We start from the raw sequence: 23,813 nt of genomic DNA, 5'->3' as shown, positions 1-23,813 counted from the left end.
ACCTGCAGAATGTTGTAACTATAGATTGTATTTTAAACAGTACGACATTCCAAAGAGTTGGAAACCGCAGTGCAACTGAAATTCATGAACTTACTCATATGTTGTCATGTGTTGCAGCGCAGCCATTTTCAGGGACTAATGAATAAAATCTTGTGCATTATGCCATTTTGCATGACATATGTATAAACAAAGTTCATTAACAAAATTAAATTATGAAGCTTTACTTGACGAGTCCAGGCGTGCGTATGTGCTTATCTGAGATCACAAGCGTTCAGTTAAAGGGAGGCATTTACTTTTTAGTCTCAGCTTGCAATATACAGCTGTGTACTCAATTATTTTCTTAGGAAGTCTCTTTGGGGATATAAAGTTCTCTTCATGTCCAGTCCTGCAGTCCTTATTCAGGCAAAACCACAACTGAAGTTAATGGGAATAGTGCTTGAGCAAGTCCTAATCTTCATCCAGATCCACCACACATAGCACTGTATGTTCAGGGACAAGCTGGAAAAGTCCACCACATACATGCAGACTTTCTACTTGCAGAAAGCAGGCAGATCACTAAGGTCTTATCTTATAAACTGTCTTTTCCTTGTAACTATTCATATACCTGTTTCAGATGTTACAGTTAGGGTATATTTTATAACATAGGAAACCTAAAGCACGTTTATTAATCTGCTTGCCTAAAGCCAGATAGGTATGTTCAGTCTTTTTATCCCAGGCAATGAAAGTTTCTTTAAAGAGTTACCTTGTAAAACAAACAAAATCTCAAGGAAATAAAATGAGAAAGGGCTAATCTAAAAGCTATTCAGATTGTGGGAATATTTATTTTCTAAGGCAGGCGCACTAAATTTTTACTGTATTATAGTCATATCTCTCTAAGAAAAAATGGAAATAGTCTTGAAATATTGATTCAATAAGCTTACTCCACCTTTGCAAAATATGCAGAATGTTGACAGAAAAGAGAAAAAATGAGCATCTAATGGTATAGCTTAAGAAAATTCTATATCTAACTTGACAGTACTTGGAATAAAGTGGACTACAAATCTAAGCAGTAATTATTCAGAGAAGAGGAAGTGTGTTGAGAAAAAAGGAAGTTGGCAATGAATAAATAAAATGGGCAAAAAAGCCAGAAAATGCTAAATACTTTCCCAGTGCTAAAGGTATTTGCTTGAGATACTCTCGACAAGCACAGAACCCCACCCCTGAAATATATTGTTAACTGTAGGAAGAAGAAAGTGCTAGTATTCTAATTATTATTATGGAGAATACTGTATTGTGGTGTAAATAAGATGTGTTAACAGCCCTAGTCAGCACTTTTTATATTACTGATAAATTACAGTTTCACACCTTACTAAGATTCTTGTTTTTTTTCCAATTTGGCTACAGTTGTGAAGTTAGGTCAGGCCCAGAATTCATCACAAGATCCTACAGATTCTACCACAATAATACATTCAAGGCCTACCAGTTTTACTATGGAGGAAACCGCTGTACAAACCCAATCTATTCCTTAGTTATCCGTGGTAAAGTTCGCCTCCGGCAAGCATCCTGGATTATTCGAGGAGGGACTGAAGCAGATTACCAGCTGCATAACGTGCAGATCAATAGCCACACTGAGGCAGTTGCTGAAAGACTAAGTCAGCTGGTGAATCGGACTTGCCCCGGATTTGTACCAGAAGATAAACCCTGGGAGCAGAATGTGAGCTACGACTTATGGAGAGAAGAGAATGGTTATGAATGCACCAGAGCACTGAATTTCGCTATGCATGAACTGCAGCTCATCCGTGTAGAGAAACAGTACCTGCACCACAATTTAGATCACCTAGTGGAGGAACTGTTTCTTGGAGACATCCACACGGATCCTGCTCAGAGGATGTATTATCGTCCATCCAGTTACCAACCTCCTCTGCAGAATGCGAAGGTATGTGAAACATTTTTCACAAGACACATTGATAAAATATCCCTTTTATAGCCATGTAAGCCAAAGAGGCTGCAAACAAAATTCTCACATTATCAGAATCATTATTCCATCTTCATTCAAAATCATCTGTCACTGCAGGTTTGGCCCAACACCTTCATACACTCCTTGTCATTTTTGCTTTTTTCATGCTTTGCTCCCATCCAAGGCAGCATCACTTCTTTCAGGTTCAGCCCTATCGCCCCTAGTGATTCTCTTCTTTTGCACACTCATCACAAAGTTTGTTTCCTTTGTCTCTTTTGCCTTTTTAAGGAGCACCAGCTCCTGCAAAACTTCTCAAAGCTTGTGGAATAAAACTATACTCTCTTGTTAACACTTACATTAGAAATAAAGGTACAACAACATATCAAAGTTTTGTTGATTGAAACAGGTTCAAGGGTGAGTGGGAATCTATCATATACTTTTCCCTAGCTCATACTCTTTCAAGGTTCCTTGAACTTTGAAATGTTGCTGACAATAACAGGAAACTATTATTTCCTAACAGGAAATAACAGGAAACTAATAATAACAGGAAATTCACCCTTTCTTGAAAACAGAAACTATTTAAGCTTACCAGCCAGCCACTCCAGAGGTCATTTCTTTTAGCTTTTGTGTTTTATTACAAATGAAATTTTGCATATTGTCAGGTCAGGTAAGAGTAGTTTGAGGATAGGGCACTATTGTGGCCTGCAGCATCTCATCAAAAGATGCAGCAAATAACACTTTCCTTAATTCTTTGCTTTTAAGCTCTTGTAGTTTTGAAGTACCTCTACTGAACATCTTTGAGATCTGCCTTATGTTTTTCATCCTGTATGCTATCAGATACAGAGTGAGCAAGTTTGCACATCATGCTGAATCGCTCCAGCAATAAGCCGTAGTGGTAATGATTGGATTCACCACTTGTCCTTCACCCATTGCCTCCTCCATGGTTCTCCAGCAGATATCTCAGAGGACTCCATGGCAGGACTGGCTTGGCTGTTCCCTCCTGCCACAAGTAATTTTCACTTGCCACATATTTTGTTCATCTTTCCATCTTTCCAGAGATCATAATTTCTACTTTGACATCTAGTTTTTTTGACAGCCAGTGAGAGCCCCTTCAAAGTTCCCAAGTGCACACACTGGAGGGGCTGTCAGTAGTTGGAAACCTCTTGTTACTGTTATTTTTGCACTAACCATGTGTGTAAATATTTCTGTGTTTTTAAAATTATTTTAGGCACATTTGTGGGAATGCATCCTTGGACATACTTGCATACTTTGGGGGTCCACAAATGGGAAGGCTCAGCTGGGCACTGTTCTGGGAATATCTGTGGGCGAAGCACAGCACAGCTCCCATCTCTGGAAATTGACCCAGACATGCTCCAAATAGGCCTTTCCTCCACTTTGCTTTCTTTTGACAGTTGACAAAGGAATGCAAACTTTGAATGATCATTACTCATGAAATGGAGAGGCACAATTTACATTCTTTCACAAGAAGAACCTCCCTGTTTTGTTTTGTGTCTTAACTACCCTCACAGACTCAAGCATTTTCCTAGCTTCTGAGGAAAGTATAAACGTGAAGTTGACTCCATTTTCAAGAAAAAGGGACTTGATGGCTAGCTTCAAATCTCTGCATCCTTTTTAGACGGAGTCCCTATTTAGATCTGATTTAGACAAACAATAGCTTCATGTGGCTTGTTGTGTGATCTGAACCTGGGAGACCAACTGGAGGAGAGCAGCAAAAAACCCTTACGACTCTTATTAATCTCATTCACAAGTGATGGCTACTCCACTGATGCTCAAATGACACGTTGGGTTAACTATTACTAGCTTGTTCCTATTTTGAAAAGACAACAAAAATGTGTGTAATTGGGATCACAATTTTTGTTTTGCAAAGGCGTGCACTTAAATCTGCCTGAAATCTGGAGTTTTGCCTGACCAGTGATCTGGTAAATGTCTGCTGTCAAAATGCAGTGTGTTCCTTCCAGCTTCCAGCTGTCAATTGGTCAGCTGTCAATTTGTCAAGTGAAATGCAAAGTAGCAAAGAGGCTTTTGCCTTGAAAGCGATTGGCATATATATTTCCCTTTAGCAATATGATCCTCCAGCTTGTAAGTATTGAGCATTCCTTGGTGCCCTCCAGCTTTTCCACACTTTAAGGAGCCTCTAGGCACTGCAGAAAGGGGAGATTTACATCCCATCTGCTTTTCATGCACACTTTTGACAACTGTCAAACCATAGAGAGGATTTTTTAATGATCTGACAAATGTTATGGGGTGTAATTTTTGAACAAGGAAATCTGCAGCCTTGTATTTCCCTGTCCTTAAAATAGTCAGATTTACAAGTCAGTTAATAAAATGTGTGCATTGCCTCGGTTAGCTGAGTTCTAGTCTCCCTCTCCCTCTCTCCCTCTCTCCCTCTCACACACACACTTGTACCTGAGGTTATTAGTGTGGTACCTCTAGAAGTAACATCTTTGATATGTACTATGAAATCTCTTTGAAATCACAGCCAGAAAAAATGTTGATAGATAATGAGAAAGGTTTTTATTGAAGAAAGAAAAGATTGTCAAGAAAATAGGAGAGGAAATCAATATGTTGTCAGCCTAGCAACTGTGCAAGGATGGGAACATGCTGAGAATGTTACTGCAGACACATGTCCACATGCCATGAGAAAATGATGCATGTTCTATTCTGCAAGAGAAGGAAGAACTAAAGATATTAATGGAATATTAATTTTCCATCCATTTTAGAAGACTTGCAAATTTAATCTATAGCAAGAACTGAAAGTACCAAACCTAACTGTACAAACAGAGAGAGGGAGGGAGGGAGGGAGGGAGGGGGAGAGAGAGAGAGAGATGAAAATACATCTTAAGGTTTTGGAGTAAACCTGTCTGTACATCTTTACTGATGACATTTCAAAGGAATGCACATAGCAATTGGAACCACATTTGAAACTTGAGTTGTCATTGGTTAATTCTAAACAGAATGCTTTAGAGTCACTTCTAATTTAGAATTTTTCTTAGCGTTTTTAAAGATTTCCACCACAAAGGCCATGATTGTAACCAGTTGGTGTAATTATTTAATAAGACGTCACTGAATGGACATATAAAACACCTCTATGCAAAGAAACATATTTCTATTAGGTCCTGGCATTTTTGTGTGACATTTTGGACAGGTCATTTTAAAATAAAATATAATCCCATTTTGTTGTGCATAATCTCATTTGATGCTTTTTCTATACAAAGTTGTAAGTGGTTGTGCTTTCATGAGAATTTAAGAAAGAAAGCTTTGGAGAAGCCATCCTCACACAGTCTAGTATAATGTGCAGTTTGACCCCTTCTGGCTATTTACAGGTTGTAGCATCGCTCTTAGATGTAAAACAGATGGCCAGAAAAGATGGATCTGGAGAACATATAAAACACTTGTGTATGGTTATACAGGTTGTCCTTCAAAATTGTTTTTTCCTAATTGCTGGTCCACAGGGACATAGCTGATAATAAGCTTAAATTCTAAAATGAGTTTAAAATCACTAGTCTCAGCTCTTCTGGAAACTAGATACCACATATAAACAGAAACATGAATTCAAGTTTTTTTCTTAATAGTTCTATGGTCACACACTTAGCTTGGTGAGACTATCACCTCTGAAGTGAATCAGGTGTATTTTACAGAATCCGTCTGGCAAAGCTTGTTTCATTTCCTTTTTATTATTATTTTAAAATATTAAAACACAGCTAAAATCATTAGACCTCTATAAAGAATAGAGAGCGTTGAAGCTTTTAAAGTTGTTAAACATGCAAAAACAAAGAAGTCATGTTCATTATATGCTTGAAATGAGTGGTAGTTAAAAGCAAATAATTATTGGATATGTTAGGAATGCTAGAGTGAAATAGAATCAGGCTTGTTCCAAATTCTTTACAATAGTTTAGTTACAAAGGCCCAAAGTGAAAACTAGACAGATCTAGGCCAAGCTGTTAATGTGAATGAATTTCCTAAGGTCCAAAGTTTGTTTGAGCAAATGAAGAAAAAATGGAGTCCCCACCCTGAAATGTCCTCTTTATAACTTCCTTACGTGAATACTGTTTATTAGTATTTAAATAAAATATCTATAATTTCCTAAATTTGTGACCTCTAGTAGTCTAGTGGAATTATACCAACTGCCCAGTGCAATGTAAGGGAAGCAAGTTGCTTTCTTGTTTGAAATATTTATTAGCAAAAATGGGATGTAGAAGTTTTCATTGACAGCTGGATTTGAGGTGGCTGTAAAGAGGGTAGGATAACTCAGGCCATGTGTATTGGCAGTCTGATACCATTATTTCTTGAAGGAGCACCAAGAATGTGTGGGCACAGGGTGGACCACAGTTCACTAATGACAGGTCTTCAGAGCTACTGGGAGCTTTGGGTGCAGCCAGTCTTACTACGAAAGCTAAAAACGCAGCAAGACTCTTCTGTTGTTGAATATATTATGTACTCAGACTGTGAAAAGACTGTATTATATCTTTATTTTTCCTGGGGATTTCCTGTGGTTCACCACTCTATGTTTAAAGTGCAAAACCATTAACACATGCCCGGGGACCATCAGTAAATTTAAGGCTTATACTTTCAGAGATCCAAGAGACTTACAGAGATAACTTTGATTCAGGGTAGGTCTCCTCAAGCTTCTTTACCTGAATAATGAATGTCTGGGGTGTATGAAACACATTTATTTAGCATTTCAGTGTACCTGCAGTCACCATGTGTAAAACCTGAGTTCTGCCTCAACATAATGGAAATAACAGAATTTTCTTCTTTTTATAGACAAAATAAAGAAAAACCGCAAAAGCCACTCTAAAAAAAACCTTTTAAATTTATGACATGTATTGATGAATACAAACAATGAAAAAGTAACATATTGTGTGTTAAATTCTATGTTCCTGTCAAAGATAGGCTGGACATGCACATGGTGGGCATGTCAGGAGCGGTGCCAGCTGGAGCCGGGGGTCAGACTAGATGGCCCAGGAGACCCCTTCTGACTTGCTCTGTTTCTATGTTTCTAAATTGGTCCTGCCTTTTTCCTATAGTTTTGGCACCTGGCACTTAATAAGTGCAAGTTTGTCAAAATATGGAAATATGGTTGTAGCCAAGGCTAGGAATTTCTCCTAGAGTTCATATGAGTCTGGTTTTGTATAGAAGCTAAGGAGAAACAATAAATGTATGATAAAGTAAGGTTCAAATGGCCAAGGTTTTGACATGTAGGTCACTTCTAGGTTAACACATCAGTTCTGAAGTACCATTCTACTTCTTTGTGTCTCATAGTAGTTGATCACAATTTGAGTGATCACACAATCCACTGAAGGAGAAAGGGTAGAAGAGCTTTCTTCTAATCACAGATTAAGTAGAAGATAAAATATAAGAATTAGGGTAAGAGAAAACCTCTTGGACAAAGTAAAAACAGGAGAAGTCATGTGGGAGAGAAGTTCTTAAGAATACATTCTTAAGAATAAATAAGAATCAGCCAAGTTCTATCCAAAAAAGAAAGAAAGAAACATGTTTGTTCATTTAGCAAAAATACACTTATTTTACCATTACCAGTTTCTCTGGTAATGGTAATTACTAATTTTTTCAATTAGTTATTGAAAAAAATGGCATTCAGTCCAGCTGATAAAAACAATTTAAATGAAATTCTAAGATACATTAAAATACATAATGCATAATTCATAATATGCTTAATGAGCAGAAGAGGACTTGTCTTGACTGATGATTAAATAAAATTATTTTTATTCTTTATTTCATTTCTGTACCACCCCATAGCCAAAGCTCTCTGGGAGGTTTACAGCAGTGCATAGAACAGAATAAAATACAATACAAATATAATTAAAAACAAAACTAAAATGAATTTTAAAATGAGTAGCTTTAAAAATACAATAAAATGACCCTGCAAAGAATCACCTGAATAATCCCCTCTGGCCCTTGGATATCCAAGGCCTGGCACCAAAAAGACAGCAAATTTGGCAATCGAAGGTCTGCAGTGAAGAGGTTGTTACAAAGATGGGAGGCAGATAAAAATTATGAGAACTTCATTCCTCTCTTCCATTATCTGCGTCTTCCAGTTCAGCCTCTTGATTCCATTTTTGGAGGAATCCTGTGATACCTTTTGCCATTGTAAATTAGTATTGCTACAGTGGAATAGATGACAGATGTAGACACAGGCATCCTGCATCTGAGAAGGACACTGGTTGTCTCATTCCTCATGTATCACCCGACATGCTAAGATTTAAATTCAAAGCATATCTTTCTCTTTTAGTGTTTTCCTTGAAAGGGTCATAAAATCCAACTGAAGCAGACAAGCCTGACTGCTTTTAAGTTACATTTCTTCGGACACAGTGGTTTAAAAAAGATACCTTAAAGTGAAATACAGATTGCTATACTTTGAACTGCCAAAACGTGATGCTCAAAAATCAGCCCTTTATGTCATTACTCTTAAATCTTGTATAAAGTTCATATGTCATTAGTAAGCTTCAGTTAATATTAGCATTTTAAGGGTCACTTCCCTGGGAGTTCCCTTAGCTACGTTAGCCTCATGTATGAGATCATGGAAAGCCTTCTGGTTATCACTTTGGTGATGGAGAGATTCTAGCCATTCTTATTAAAGTGTTCTCTTGGGCTTAAGATATTTAGCACTAGAGCACTGGAGTGGGAATTGTACTAAATATACATAAGAGTGGCATCAGCTCCACAGCACCATCATGTGAAGATAAGCAGGCCTTTCTGTTCATTTTCCAAAGATTCCTTTGGAATCAAATGCTGTTGAGTTTTCCTTTGGGATCATCATGGGAAATCTAACTCAAAAGGCCTGGCATTCAAGAGCCACCATGCTAAGCCTTGAAAATACTGAGTATAATCATCTTCATCTGACATGCCCTTCTCTGACATCAGTTGCTTGTGCCTGTAATTCAACAGTTTTATGGACTTAAGGGTTCAGTGCTAAATACTTATTTTAAGGCTAACCAAAGGCAGCTGAAAATAAAACAATGCTGTTAGTCAATATTTCTGATTTGCTTAAACTGCTTGTCCTTAACTATTTGCAATACTCTCAGCTTTTCAATCAAAACAAGTTTCAGTTCTTGGTCTACAAATTTCACCTGGCATAAATCAACATATTTCCATTAAGGTTATTGGATCAAAGATTATTTGCACCAGATGAGAATCTAGACATTTTAGTCTGCAGTGTGCTAGACTAAAAAAGAAAAACAGTGAGAGAAATACAATTCCTGAAATAAGTTAGAAAATACTTTAAACAGAGGACTGTGAAGCAGGCAGTTTCATGAAAGCTGGAACTGGGGAGTTACTGTCATTAAGTAGGGTAGTGATAGAAATAAGAGCTGTCATGGGTAAGTTCAGGAAGAGGGGAAATTAATTTGTGTGTGTGTGTGTGCTTACTTTAAATAAAAATGAAAGTTAGAAGTACTGGGCCCCAAGTGAGCCATTATATAAAAATGTAGTTTACTTTTTGTTTCTTTCTGGCATCACTAAAGAAGGAAAGAGTAGAATAAGGAAGAGCTCAAACCCAGCAAGAAGGGTAAAGAACATGTCCTTTTTTGTTCTGATTAGAAAAAGCTTCATTATGTACCTTTATCATTTGGGGAAAGATAAATGTAGTAGATTGCAGCTTCAGGTAAAGTTGGCATCAGAGTTACATGCATCTTAAATGACAGAAGAATATTTTCCAATCTTTTCTCTACTTACATGACAAAAGATTCATTTCTCTGCTTGTTTTTGATATTTGTTTTCAGTCAGAGATTAGCCTGTCAATTTAAAATCTCTATTTTGGGCTGGTTTTTGGTTGATGGTTTCATGCAAGAGACTTTGGGAGTTAATTTCTTCAAAAACAAGTAATATACAAGGAAAAAGAATAGGTGGACTTTTGGGTTCATTAAGCAAAAATAAACATGAAATGATTAATTAAGATGTGGGTTGATGACAAGAAAGAAAGCTAGAGTATGCCAAGATGTTAAGACAGTTTGTCAGGGCAGTTTGCATTACATGTTTGCACTGCTTAATATGACTTACAGTAATAGGACTCTTCTACTGAAGAGTACTTTAATAAATTATTCCAGGCATTCCGTAGATGCCATCTCTCTTTGTCTGAAGTAAGCAAGTTACATTCACCTTAAAGCATAGGATTTGGGACACACTGGGAGCTTCTTTGTTCTACACTGGTACCTTGGCTCACGAACTTAATCTGTTCCACGACTTTGTGACCCAAATTGGTTGTGATCCAAGTCAAACTTCCCCATAAGATTCAATGTAAATAAGGTTAATCCATTCTGGCCCCTTCGAATGTGGTTGTGAGCCAAATTTTGGTCACGAGCCAAGTCAAACTTCCCCATAAGGTTCAATGTAAATAAGGTTAATCTGTTCTGTAACTTATTTTTTTTAATCAGAAATTTTGAAACAAAGTGACAAAGAACAACAAAGTAACAAAGCACTGTACAGTACAGTGGAGAACACTAACCTAGGTGGGGGGGAGATTATTGTTTTGAGGGAGAGTCCCCCTCCATAAGGACATTGGCGGGATCTCTTTCAGGGGTTTCCTCTCTCTGTCTCTTAGCTGCAGGGTCAATTTTGGTGAAAAATCTGTCTGTAGTCACTTGTTTTTTCCTGTGCTGCATAACCCTCCAGAAATGAGAGACCATGTTATTGTTCGTCAGATTCAACACTGTTCGTTACATTTACGTTGGGGTGGTGCTTCTCAAAGGAACCCTGGCATGGGCACGCTCCTGCAGGAAAGACGGGCGCAATCTCAGCCATCTCCCCCCCCCCCCACAACCAGCATGATCGCGGCCATCTCCCCACCCCCCCGAGTGGGGAGAAGGCCACGATGGCAGTTGCGTTCGTGCAGGGAAAATGTGTGCGATCACAGGTGCGCTCCTGCAGGAAAGATGGGCGCAGCACAGCACAGCCGTGATCACGCATGTGTTCCCTGCACGAATGCGACTGCGATCACGGCCATCTCCCCACTCGGGGGTGAGGGGAGATGGCTGCGATCTTGGTCGCCACCCAAAGGGGAGTTTATGACCCAATTCAAAATTTTCATGACATTTTTGTTCGTGACCCAAGGCGTTTGTGAGCCAAGGTACCACTGTATATTGCTGTTGGCATTGGTGCTTTCTAACACAGGCCATATTCCACACCTGTTTCTATTTTGGAGGTGCTTCCTACCTTAAGAATAGATTTATAACTGCTATATTTAATAACTTATCTTCCGTGGCAGGAAAAAAAAACTTTGGTAGCTATCAGAAAATAGGCAATTTCAGTTTATCCAAGTTTGTTTTGCTAGGAAGAAATTTGTGTTGCATCTGAGTCTGTTTTAGTTATACTAATGCTCATGAAAGACAAGTAAGTTTACCATACAAAAATAATTGTGGTAGTTTCACATTATTTAAAAGGGTACTTTGCTGTTGTTATATTACTTTATATCCTACCTTTTTCTTCCTGCAAGGAACCCAAGGTGGCTTACATAGCGCTTCTCCTATCCATTTTATGACTGATCCGAAATTACCCAGTAAGCTTCTTGGTTGAGTGGGGACTGGAACCCAGATCTCCCAAGTCCCCAGTCCAGCACTCTAACCACCACGCCACACTGATTCTTTAGAGTTCTTTAGAGGGGAAAACCTGTGATTTTCTTGAGGGAGAAAGTCGTGGGAAAATCCAGGAGGCATACAAATTGAAGATGATGACATCTGGAAACCCTCCCCTTACAAAATTCTGTGAAAGATGCAGAATTATAATCCAGATTTAGGCTCATGCATTTGGGCCAAAGGAAAGTAGACCCTCTCTCCCTCTTCCTACAGCAGGGCCCTCCAGCCCCTGAAAATACAAGTGTTGCGGGACTATGCTAAGAACATGTACATTGCAGTGAAGGAACTACAGAGCAAATAGCATGAGATGACTTGGGAAGGAGTGCCAGACCAGATATTGCAAGAGAATACTCAGGGGAACTGTAATGACTAAGCTGGGAACAACTGTATCTGAGCTACACCATGCCGTTCCATTTTTGGAAAGTAGCAATTGAAAGATATTTCTTTAATCAATTTTATTTTCTGTATATTGTTTTATGGACCATATGTTTGAATTACTGTTGAGAGCAGCCTTAGGGATCTCATGTGGAGGGATAATAGAATAATTTCAAAATATTTTGTGCAAACAACATAGTTTTATGCATACTTCAGCAATTCGAAATCTTTTACAGAGATAGTACACATCATAATATGTAAAATGTGATACAAATTTGCAGCTATTAGAGTTGTACTTTTTCCATAAAGAATAAAATAATGCTAATTTACTAGTGCTCTGTTTCTGATTATGGCTCTTTCTTGATGTCCCTGTTTAAAAAGTGTTTAAAGTTATCTTTACCAAACATACATAGAAAAGAAGTGATCAGAAAGCTGTGACTTAAAACTAAATGCACTTTTGGAAGGTCTCTAAAAAGCCAGCACAAAAATGAGAAATATCCTTAAATTATAGAGCAACTTCTTCATTCTAGCTCAGCAATGTAGAACAAAATACAGCATTTCCCTTTCTTGTTCTTAGTTCAATTAGCATTTGATTTCTGGAATTCATGCAGCACATGGCAACTACTTCTCTTTAAAAAGTGCAGTGCTGACCTGAAGACTCTTTACATCAAAGTGATATTGAAATAAGGCATAACTTGTATAGGATTGAACAGCCAGGCTTAGATCACAGAAGAACAGTGGGTGTGTTCAAAGAAATGCCGGATGAAATAATTATGTTACATGGTTTCATCTTTCATGAATATGGTAGGATAGAAAATTATTCACTGAACAAAATTAGTATCATTACTCTGTATTAATGAAACAGAGTGAAAGGCACAACGTTACCAATCTCCATATGTATCAAAAGTGCTTATCTCTAGTTGTAAGAAGGAAGTAGTTTCCTTTGCTCATAGCATGGAGCCCCCAAGCTTCTGTTGTACGTACAGCAAATTTTACAGCACATGTCACAACAAAAAGACATGCTTGTACTATAGTGGCTACCAGAGAAGCTAAGGTAGAATGCTAAATTTTGGCTCTGGATGAGCATTTGCCCTTCATAAGTCTACGCTGTATAAATGGTGAACATTGTAATCCTCTCCTGTTATCCCAAATGCAAGAAAAGAAGTAGATTTCAGGACATACTGTAGATCTCTGGGAGCTTTCAGACTGAGAGCTTTAAGTCCTGTCCCGTAGTTTTTCCAAACTTTGCTGCATAAATATTGTGGGTGGGTGGATGTTCCATTAACAACCTTTTGTGGGTCTAATATATCTAAGAGACAGCGTACATTGTTTTCACAATGTGCACTGCTTTTTTTAGCAATTTATTTTAAATTACTACTAAAACAGTTTGGTGTAATTGTGGAAATAACTTTATAACATCAGTGTAAGAGAAAAGTCATTTAAAAGGGCAAGCCATAAAAGAGCACATGGTCGCTAGATGGTGTCTAGGCTGCCATGTGGTTCTTGAAAAACCCAGCGCCAACCTCAGAAGCTTGCTCTGAGGGCAGAGCTAGGACTCTGGACTTGGAGGACTCTTTCTCTGCCCTTGCAGTCAAGGCAGAAAGAGTTACTCCAGCTGCAACCCAGAGATTGCAAGAGCAACCTTAAAGACAGAGTTTGTGGGCCTTATGATGAGTAGGGAGGAAGGAGACAGGCACCTCCTCATGCGCCAGGGCAACACATGTGGGTGGTTGAGCGTCACCATCTAAGGGCTTTGCAGCATGAAAGAAGCACAGAAGTGACCTCCTCCTACCCTCCATAGGATGGACGGCCCATAATTGTCTTAGTGTGGAGAATTACAGTGGTACCTTGGCTCACGAACTTAATCCGTTCCAGGACTCTGGTCGTGATCCAAACTGGTCATGAGCCAAGTCAAATTTCCCCATAAGGGTCAATGTAAATAAGGTTAATCCGTTCTGCAACTATTTTTTTACTCACAAACATTTGAAGCGAAGGGACAAAGAACAAAGATCACAGCCATCTCCCCCCCCCCCAGCGATCATGTGGGGGGATGGGGGGAGACGGGCGCGATCGTGGGCATGCTGGGGGGGCGGGGGGGAGGTGGGCATGGGTGCAGGCGTGCTTGGGCAGGGAACATGGGCACAATTGCAGCCATCTCCCCCCCCCCAGCACGACTGTGATCGTGCCCATGCAGGGAAGGCGGGTGCGCTTGTGATCGTCACCCAATGCAGAGTTCGTGACCTGCAGCAAAATATTTATGAAATTTCTGTTCGCGACTCGATTTGGTCATGAACTGAGACGTTCGTGAGCCAAGGTACCACTGTATGGGCAGCTTCACTGGATTGTGCTGTAACAGAACTGAAAAGGAGATTTTTTAAAAAACAAGCTGCTAAAATACTGCTTCCCAGCCAAGTGATAGTGAAAGATAATAGCAAAGGTGTGTCAGACTGATGAGGAACGTGAATGAAGGCCAACCCTGCTTTAAACATCACCTCACATGAAGCCTTTTGTGAAAACACCAAGGGATAGTAATGGGGAAGTTTTCTTAATGCGAACAAATTGCTGCCCCAGTGAAATCAGTAAGCTTGCACCTATTTCAGAGCATGATAGCATATTGACTGAATTGGACATTAGAGTACTGAGGCAACATTCCAGTCAATTTTAATTGCTCATACAATGAGCTTTGTATATGGGATTAAGAGAACTACTCTTATATAACACTTGGACATCTATAGAATTAAGAAGAACCCTTCCATTGTCATGTTGCATGGGGTTTTGAAAGTCTCTTGCTTCAACAAATGTTTGCCCTGCAACCTGATGTTCAAAAAACCAAAGTTCATCCTTGCCTGAGATATGCAACATTTGTTGCATGAGTTCTTGTTTCTTCTGCATGTTTATGCACCAGTTCCTTGATAAGCAACTATTATTTTCTAGCATTGTACAATGGACATTGCCTCTATATCTTACAGAATGTTTATGGTATTACAAAGCTTTGTCATTGTTGCTGTTGCCTCTTTCCAGAACCATGACCATTCATGTATAGCCTGCAGGATCATCTATCGGTCAGACGAACACCACCCTCCAATTTTACCTCCAAAGGCGGATTTGACTATTGGATTACACGGGGAATGGGTGAGCCAGCGCTGTGAAGTGCGTCCTGAAGTGCTCTTTCTGACTAGGCACTTCATCTTCCATGACAACAACCATACCTGGGAAGGCCACTACTATCATTATTCTGATCCGGTCTGCAAGCACCCCACTTTCACTATCTATGCCAAGGGTCGCTACAGCAGAGGGATACATTCCTCCAGAGTGATGGGTGGAACAGAATTTGTATTTAAAGGTAAGAATTCTTGAGTTCCAGTGTGCTGTAGGCTTATACTGTATTGCATCCATACACTCAGACTAAAGGCACAAGTTGGTGGGGGTTTCAGAGAAGAACACTATGTAATCCTGCAATGGTCAAAGACTATAACCACTCTTCTCCATCCAGTGTGGGCATCAGTGGGCAGAATCCAACACTGACAGCTTCTGCACCAGCAGTATCCACCACTGCAGTGTCAATGTAGCATTTACAGGACAATGCATGTGTCTGGAAGGAGGCAGGTGTGCAGACCTACCATGAGGCCTCCACTGATCTGTCTGGTTCCACAGATGAGTGTTTCCACTTTTTTTCCAAAGCTTTATCTAAGATGCACAAGCTGCCCCTTGCATAAGTTGTTGATCATGCTTGCAAAAAATAAAAATAATAAAAAAATCAGAATCTACCACTTGCAGAAAAGAATGGGTGGGAACAGAAACACCCCTCATAATACCCCAGTATTTCTGGGCAGCCTGTCAAGGGTCATAACCAATTGGATTTAAGGGATGTCCAGCCTTTTTATGACAATGGCACGTTTCAGATTTTGAAAGCTTTTCATGGACACTCCCATAAAATACTTGCCTTCCATTTCCAGGATACAAGCCAACAAGGCTTTAAAAAAGAAAGCTTGTCACCTGGATACAAGGTAAAAGTGGAATTGAAACACTACAACCAAAAAATCCTTTGAATTCACTTTTCTGCTCCGACACTCATTGCTCAGCAGGTGGGTTGGTGAGGCTCAGAGATGAGTCATTTGGCCAAGAAACTGGGTCCAAAGCCAAAATGGGGTCTAGGCCTTAAATGCCACAGTTTTTATTTGCATTCCACACTGCACAACCAAATACCAATTTCACAGCACCAGAATGGTAAGTCTTAGAGAAATACAGAGACAAAATACCTACACTCATTTTAATGCTCGTCTAAGAATGTGCACACCCAGGCAAAACTAGGTACCACACCAAAACAAACAATCCACTTAATAGCACACTGAAATAAAGGTCACTGACTATAGTGTGGATGCCAACCTCCCAGGAGTTTGTTGTTGTTTTTAAAACATAGCTTAAGATTTATATAATCAGGAGGGGCAGGAAGCCCAGGAGGCACCAAGGGCCCCAGAAATAATCAAAGAAAGCATACGATGGCTCTAAAATGAAACCTGCCTGTGCTTAAAGGGCAGCACAGTTGGTGTTTGTTACTAGAGAGAAAGAGAGAATACCAAATGCCTGCAGATCTGCTCAACATGGCTGCCTCTGCTAGTAGATGATGCTGTTTAGACCTTGCCTGACAAATAAATGAATTCATTTGACTGGCCTCCCAAACCCAGCACTGTGTTTGGAACAACTTTCATGACTATAATATACAGGATTGTCTCTCTGTTGCTAAAGATACATGAAAAGGAAACTTTTGTTGTTGTTGTTATTTTTTTTAACTTTCCACACAAATGAATTAAATCATGCCACCCAAATTTGAAACAGGGCAACTTCAGTTTATTTGAATTTCCCTTTGTGGAGGCCTCTTCAGTTCAGCTGTAAATCAAAACTAAAATGATTTAAATTACTTTTAAATTAAATCTAGTCAGTCGTCTCAGGATCAGGAGAACTTGGCAGATATAAATCATGGTTGTTTCTTTAAACTGCTGAAGTTTATAGATTATCCACTCCTCAAGATGTTGTGCACATGAAGCCTTAAAAGTGAGGATAATATATGATGGTAATGGAACTGGCATTTGCTGAGGTTTTTGGTTTCCATTTGGAACTGGTTACTTCATTAGCAAATATACGTTAAAAGACATAACTCTATATCCTGACTAAAGAAGAACGTTTGAATGAAATTTGAGTGCAGTTTTATAGCATCCTCTCTCTTTTATATTCTCATGAAAAGCAACTTGGTTTTATTTGCAGGTTTGCCTGGGGCAGGGTAATTGTGAAACAGAAACTCTCTGACTTCCCTATCGAGAAATCAGTCCCACTACTTCTTTCCTCCTGTTCCTTGCAGGCTTATTATGTGTAAACCTGAAACAATAATAGTCAATTTGCTGAGCACACTCTTAGCGCAGGAGTTGAAATTCTTTTGAAAATGAGTCCTCAGACTGAGTATTTCACTGATCCTAGCAGAATTAGCCAATTAAGTCAAACATGATCAAAGTACAGATTTTTACATTCAAATTTGAAGATTTGTTAACATATCTAACATTTCTGTTAATTACGTTTTCTAGGTAAACCTGCCCTAGTTGTCAATGCTATGTGTACACAGCAATAATCACACTCTTGTCATTTATTATTTATTAATTTATTTAGGAAGCTTCTATGCTGCCCCATTTGCCAAAGCCTTGGGGTGGCTCACATCAATAAATAAATAATCACAATATAAAAACAATATTATTTGGGAGAATAGGGCTAGATTTAGTCCCAGTTGGTTCGCTTTCCTGCTGAACTGGTTTGATTTCTGCTTTTCTAACAGAGCTTCTGACAGGCAGCTGCTGCTGCCCTGTATGAAAAATCAATCACTCAATCACATCAATCACTCTTTTTAAAAAGCTTGCTTAATGCTGCTTCTTTATTCTAAATTATTTATTCTTTATAAATTTAATTTATTCTTCTTTATTCTAAATTATTCTAATGCTGCTTCTTTTATCCTTAATGCTGCTTCTTTATTCCTTTATTCTAAAGGAAAAGCAGTCATGGGACTCTGATCTGGCACTGTATTGCCAGTGCAGATCAGAGTCCTGTGCTGGTTTCTCACCCAACAAGTCCCCCATGAGTGTGTGTGGGAGGGTACTATTCATCCTCCCCCAGCCCCCTGACCCCAAATTTTGACTAGGATTTTTTTTAATCATCTACTTGGCTAGGAAGCACTGCCCTTACTCTCAACTGAGACTGTGGTTTAGTGGCAGAGCAGCAGGTAAACATGCAGAAGGAGCACTGTTCAATTCCTGGTAACCCAAAGTAAGGGCGTAAAAACTGTCTGAAACTGGAGAGCTGTTACCAGTCGCTGTCAGCAGTACAAGGCTATGACCAGCAGTGGTCAGTACTAACTCGGTCATAGACAGCTTCCTCTACCCGTCAATCAGGTTCCTCTGGACCCAGTGATCCCACCACTGAGATTCCTGATTGGTTGGGCCCAGTCAAGAAAGAAGAAAGAGAAATGAACAGCAGCGTACAAACCTCAAATGTCTTTAACAGGGTAACACGTGCATTGACGGAGGAGAGTCTATGTATAGTTGTTAATCAGGGGAGTAAGCAGAAACTGCAAGTTTAGAAGAAGCATACCTCTGAAAAATAGTTGCCGAGGGCAAACAAGAGGGGGGAAATGTCGGTCTTCATGACCTTTTTGTGGTCTTCCCCTAAAGTATCTGGCTGGCCACTGCTGGAAACAGGATGCAGACAAAGGAATGGACAAAGGAACAGGATTTCCAATTAACTGAATGGTATAAAGAAAGTTGGAATGTAGCTGTTAATGATAAGTTAATGTGTGGAATTAAGGTGAAAAAGAGGGCTGATAAATAAGAATGATTTTAATGATATATGGGGTTTGTTTATTGAACGTGCATTAGTAAAAGGGAAGGTTATTAAACCTTTGAATTTTTCAGTGCACTTCTGAACAGATGGGGATACTCCTGAAAGAGCAGAAATGTAAAAGAAAAAGTAAGGAAGAAGGAGGAAGTTAAAGAATATATACTATGTAGCCATGATGGGATGCACTAGTTGTTTATATATACTGTCTTGTGCTGTTATTTCTTTTTATTCTTTATTCAATGTATTTTTATATTTGTATTGTTGTATTTTAGTAGTTTAAATAAAAATAAAAATACCCCCACCAAAAAAAGGAAACCCGATGCTGGACTGGAGGATCCCTGAATCTTCTGAAGTGGAATCTTCCACTTAGTCCAAAACTGAACTTTGTACAATAAGCTACAAGTGGTTTTAAACCACTTTTCTAATTCCTTATATTTCCACTTGCATTGAACTTTACAACAATAATGTAAAGATCCAGTTCAAAAATAAATGCTATTTCTATCAAAAACATTGGCTGTGTTCACAGAAAATGACAACCGATGCTCAAGGCTGAGTGTGCCTCATGGTTTGTTGTTGAACACAGGTGGTTTTGTGTGAACCTAGAAGTGCTAACAAAGCATGGTTTATTAACCACAGACTACCCACAAAAAGAACCCATAGTTCATTAACATGTTTGAGTTTGCACAGAACAACCACTCATGCTTCATCAACAACCCACACAGAACCCACACTCCGAACTGAGTGGGTAATCACATTGTATGAACCCAGTCGGCGTATTTCTAACTTTTTAAAAACAGCATCAAGTCCTGACCGAAATGGGTTTAAGCAATGGCAAAACTGTAATGCTTCAAAACAAGTTAAGAGTCCCTTTGTTCTTCTTGCAGTGAATCATATGAAAGTTACACCTATGGACATAGCTACAGCCTCTCTACTGAACGTCTTCGATGGAAATGAGTGTGGAGCAGAAGGATCATGGCAAGTGGGTGTGCAGCAAGATGTCACCCACACCAATGGCTGTGTCGCTCTGGGGATCCGCCTACCTCACACGGAGTATGAGATCTTCAAAATGGAGCAGGACGCCAAGGGGAGATACTTGCTGTATAATGGGCAGAGGCCAAGTGATGGATCCAGCCCAGACAGACCAGAGAAGAGGGCCACGTCTTACCAAATGCCCTTAATTCAATGCACTTCTTCAGCACCCCGAGCAGATGGAACACTAGAAGAAAATAAACTTGGATGGTACAGTAGTGGCTCACCAGCAAGGAATCTATTTGCATTTTTTTGGGCTGTGATGCTGGCTAGTTGTACTGTGCCACACTTGGGCATTCACAGCTAGAAATAAATTCTGAAATGACTTCAATCAGGACAGTGTAGGATTTGGGATACATGGGAATGTGGGAGGCATCTTTTCAGACAGAAAAAGGACTTTTTATGCACTTCAGTGCCTGAGAACTGTAGTTCATTTCCTCTTTCCCTCTCTTTGAATCATGAACAGCACTCACTTGTTTCTGCTTTGAACTTCATCCAGTCTGTTCTATGGCCTAACATGACTCACAACAGTAATTGCACTTTAGGACTGCAGTCTCTTTCCTTTCTTTATTTCTTTTTTTTTTTAAACCCTACTAGAATGAACGAAAATATTTTATCCAACCTTTCTTCTGCCAACTTTGCTGTTGCAGTCCATCCGACCCATAACATCAGTTTCTGCTTGGAATTTAATTATCAGGAATTATGCTTTTATCGTATTGTGTCAATACTGGTAAATTGCATCATTCTTATGCTACAATTTGTATATATGTATATATGAAAAACCCAACCAAGGATTTATCTAAATACACATTTATAGAATTTACATAAAATAGTATGATTTTTGGAGACAAGAATACTGACTGGAAAAATTTCTGTTTAAACCTGCAAAGATAAATTATATATATAGAATTTAAAAATAATCAAAGATACGTGACACCAGCATTCCCTTAGTGTGGCTCAAAGCATAACAGTTTAATCATTTCCTGGGCTTCACCAACTGGTCATAATCAAGAAACTAAGGAAAAAGGAAACAGGGCCAAAAACGGGTATAGAAATGGCAAGTTTTCAAACATCTCTTGTACAAGATAGGTTAAAAAAGAATTCAGATTAGCTGTGGTAGAGAATAACAATTTACAGAAAGTCAAATGAAAGCCAAATTATAAAATTTATTTGACTTGACAAAGTAGAGAAATAAAAAATTAAATGACATTTCTTTCCTGGGTATCGAACAGGGTGTCATATCTTTTTCTTTAGAATCACAATAGCCCCTTTACCTAATACCACAATGACAAGGCTCAGATACGTTTCCCATACATGTTATTGTACTGACATCTACCTCAGTTGTTGACATTGTGAGGCAGCTTCAAACCATGATATAGAAAGTAATGATGGACTATGCCCATGCATAAGGTAAACCACAAAGTTGGACAAGGCCATTTGCATAATAGAAGTTCTTTCACCTTCTGAGGTCATTCTGTGGACTACAGACATTCCCATTGTAACAGCAAGCAAAGTGGCTATCATGATCTCCATTACTTGTTTCACAGAGTGATCCTATGGCTCTGAAACGTCATCTGGGAGCACCATGGGATACTTTGGCTTTGCAGCTCTGAGCTCAGTCACAGCATTTGGAGTGTTCCCTTCATCCGTTCAGCCGCCACAGAAACTACTGTACCAGCTGCCTCTTTGAGGTTGGAAAAGTGACCTCAGAGAGGGGATAAAATGGACTTTTGGGGGAAGGGGAGGAGCCTGGGTCTAACCACACCGGTTTCCTGCCCTCCCACTGAGCTTCTCAACCAGAATCATCTCTGCCACCCCTCCCACTCTGTGCTGAATGCTCACAACTCTCGGGTTGCAAGCACTGAGGGTGCCACCCATAAGATTGGGCCCTAAAGGACTAAACAAGAAACTATCTGGCCATTTCTTCTGTTTGCCAACATACACTAAAGGCTATATTTGAGTTTTCAAATCTTGGAAAGAAATGAGTGAAAATGAAGTAACACAACCAGGTTTGCCTGATAAGGGCCCTGCTGGATCAAGCTAAAAGCCCAGCTAGCCCAGGATTTTGTTCTACCAGTCACAGTCAGGACATGATCACAATAGCTCCTTCCTGCTCCTTAACAGCTAGCATTGTAAAACATTTTCTCTTTGATACTGGAGGCAATATTTACTCGTCATAACTAATAGCCATTGGTAAACCTGCACTTGTCTAACCCCGTCCAAATCAGCAGCACATTCCATATTTAATGATGTGCTATATGGAGAATGATTTCCTTTTATTTATCCTAAGTCTCCCACCATCTTTATCAGACAACCCTGAATTCCAGTCCTATGACAAAGGGACAATAAACTCTTTATCCACTTTGCAAATTTTCATGCATTTCTATATTTCTACACAAATCCTTTACTTGCTTTTTCCTCTACGAAAGAGACCCAAATGTTGTAATTATCCCGCTCAGAGAAATTGTTTCAGGCCCTTGATAATTTTGGTTACCATTTGCTACAGCCTTTCCTACTCTACAATATCCTTTCTGAGATATGGGGCCTAGAGGTATCCTTAGTATTCAAAGTGTGATTGTACCAAAGATTTGTATGAAGGCATTATACACTGAGAGTTTCAATTTTGTTCCCTTTCTCATTGATACCCCCAACTTGGAATTTGCCTTTTTCAGAGAAACCACAGTTCACACAATGCTCACATTCAGGGATTAAATATAGGTTAAGTGTGGGTTGTCATTGAACCATGAGTTGTTGAAACATGGATTGTGTTATCTGAATCCAGCTGCAGTTACAATGCATGAGCTGTTAACCACAAAGAGCCCAGAACTCATGGTTTGGTTTTGGGTTGTGAGCAATGGATTCTTCATTTCAATTTACTATGTAAACACAGCCACTGGCTTTCCCTATCATGTTCTGTCATTGCCAGCTCAGCCCACATCAGTATATATGTGAAATTGGCTTGGCTTGGCTTGGCTTGGCTTTTTTGCCCCAGTTTATCACAGCTGCTTACCTTGAATTGTACCTGGTATTGTAATGCCTGTTCCCCTAATTAGGAGCTGCTTTTGGTACACTTTACTATCCCTTTTTGTTTGTCATCTGGATTGTTCGTGGCTTATTAATGCAGCTGGATTCAGATAACATGACAATCCACATTTCAACAACTCATTCAACCCACACTCAACCTGTAGTCAAATCCTGCCCATGGGTTATTCTGTGTGAAATGTAGCTGCTTCTGAGAAAGGCAAATTCCAAGTTGGGGTATCATTTGGAAAGGGATAAAAAATAGAACGATCATTCTCAGAATACCTTTGTACAAATCTATGGTACAGCCACACTTTGAAAACTGAGGATACCTCCAGGCACTGCATATCAAAAAAGATATTGTGAGCAAGCTTGGTTAGCTTACTGCTCACCCTAGACTCCCTGTCTCCTTTCATTATGGGTGACAACTTCTGCTTAGAAGTCCATGGTAAATTTCTGGTCATCTTCTAAGAATTTACAGATAGACTAAGATTGTAATCTAGCTGGTTATCGTGATTATAGCTTGGGACTACATTTACAAGAGAATTATTTGTTAAAGAATATTGTAGCAATTATAGGAAGAAAAATTACAAGAAGATCCTGTCCTGAATGATTATTTTAAATAAATAAGAAGGCCACATTTCAATGAATAGAACAGTAGCTGTTAAGAACCTCATACTATTTATGAAATACATAATTATTACATTTTAAATCTACAGAGAGAAGCTTGGAACATAGAAGAGTAGTAATTACATCCCAACCTGAAGTGGTTCTCACATAATGGTGCTCTTCCATATATACATTTCAGTTTGCATCAAGACAGGAAGGACTTAACAGCCATATTACAGCACAGAGATAGCTGCACTTAGTCTTGTTGATTTCAGTGGCCTTTGTGGTGGCTTTGTGGAAGTAGCTTGCATTATTAGACTATAACGACAAATAACAAACTCACACAAGAGCCCAATAAG

The 23,813-nt window shown here is 39.2% G+C and overlaps 1 protein-coding gene across 1 annotated transcript in view; it reads left to right on the top strand.

Moving 5' to 3' along the window:
* Nucleotides 1-22,049, top strand: part of APCDD1 (APC down-regulated 1) — a 31,947-nt gene extending 9,898 nt beyond the window's left edge. The window contains exons 3-5 of the mRNA XM_044426309.1: nucleotides 1,384-1,915; nucleotides 14,941-15,262; nucleotides 19,680-22,049. Of these exons, the coding sequence (XP_044282244.1) occupies nucleotides 1,384-1,915; nucleotides 14,941-15,262; nucleotides 19,680-20,131 (1,306 nt within the window). The 3' untranslated portion in view covers nucleotides 20,132-22,049. The remainder of the gene's footprint in view (nucleotides 1-1,383; nucleotides 1,916-14,940; nucleotides 15,263-19,679) is intronic.
* The last annotated feature ends 1,764 nt before the right edge of the window (nucleotides 22,050-23,813 follow it).

The sequence above is a fragment of the Varanus komodoensis genome, unplaced genomic scaffold (assembly GCF_004798865.1).
Source record: "Varanus komodoensis strain SLA01 unplaced genomic scaffold, ASM479886v1 scaffold17, whole genome shotgun sequence".
In the NCBI taxonomy this organism is placed as follows: Eukaryota; Metazoa; Chordata; class Lepidosauria; order Squamata; family Varanidae; genus Varanus; species Varanus komodoensis.
This window is presented reverse-complemented; position numbering and strand designations above follow the sequence as displayed.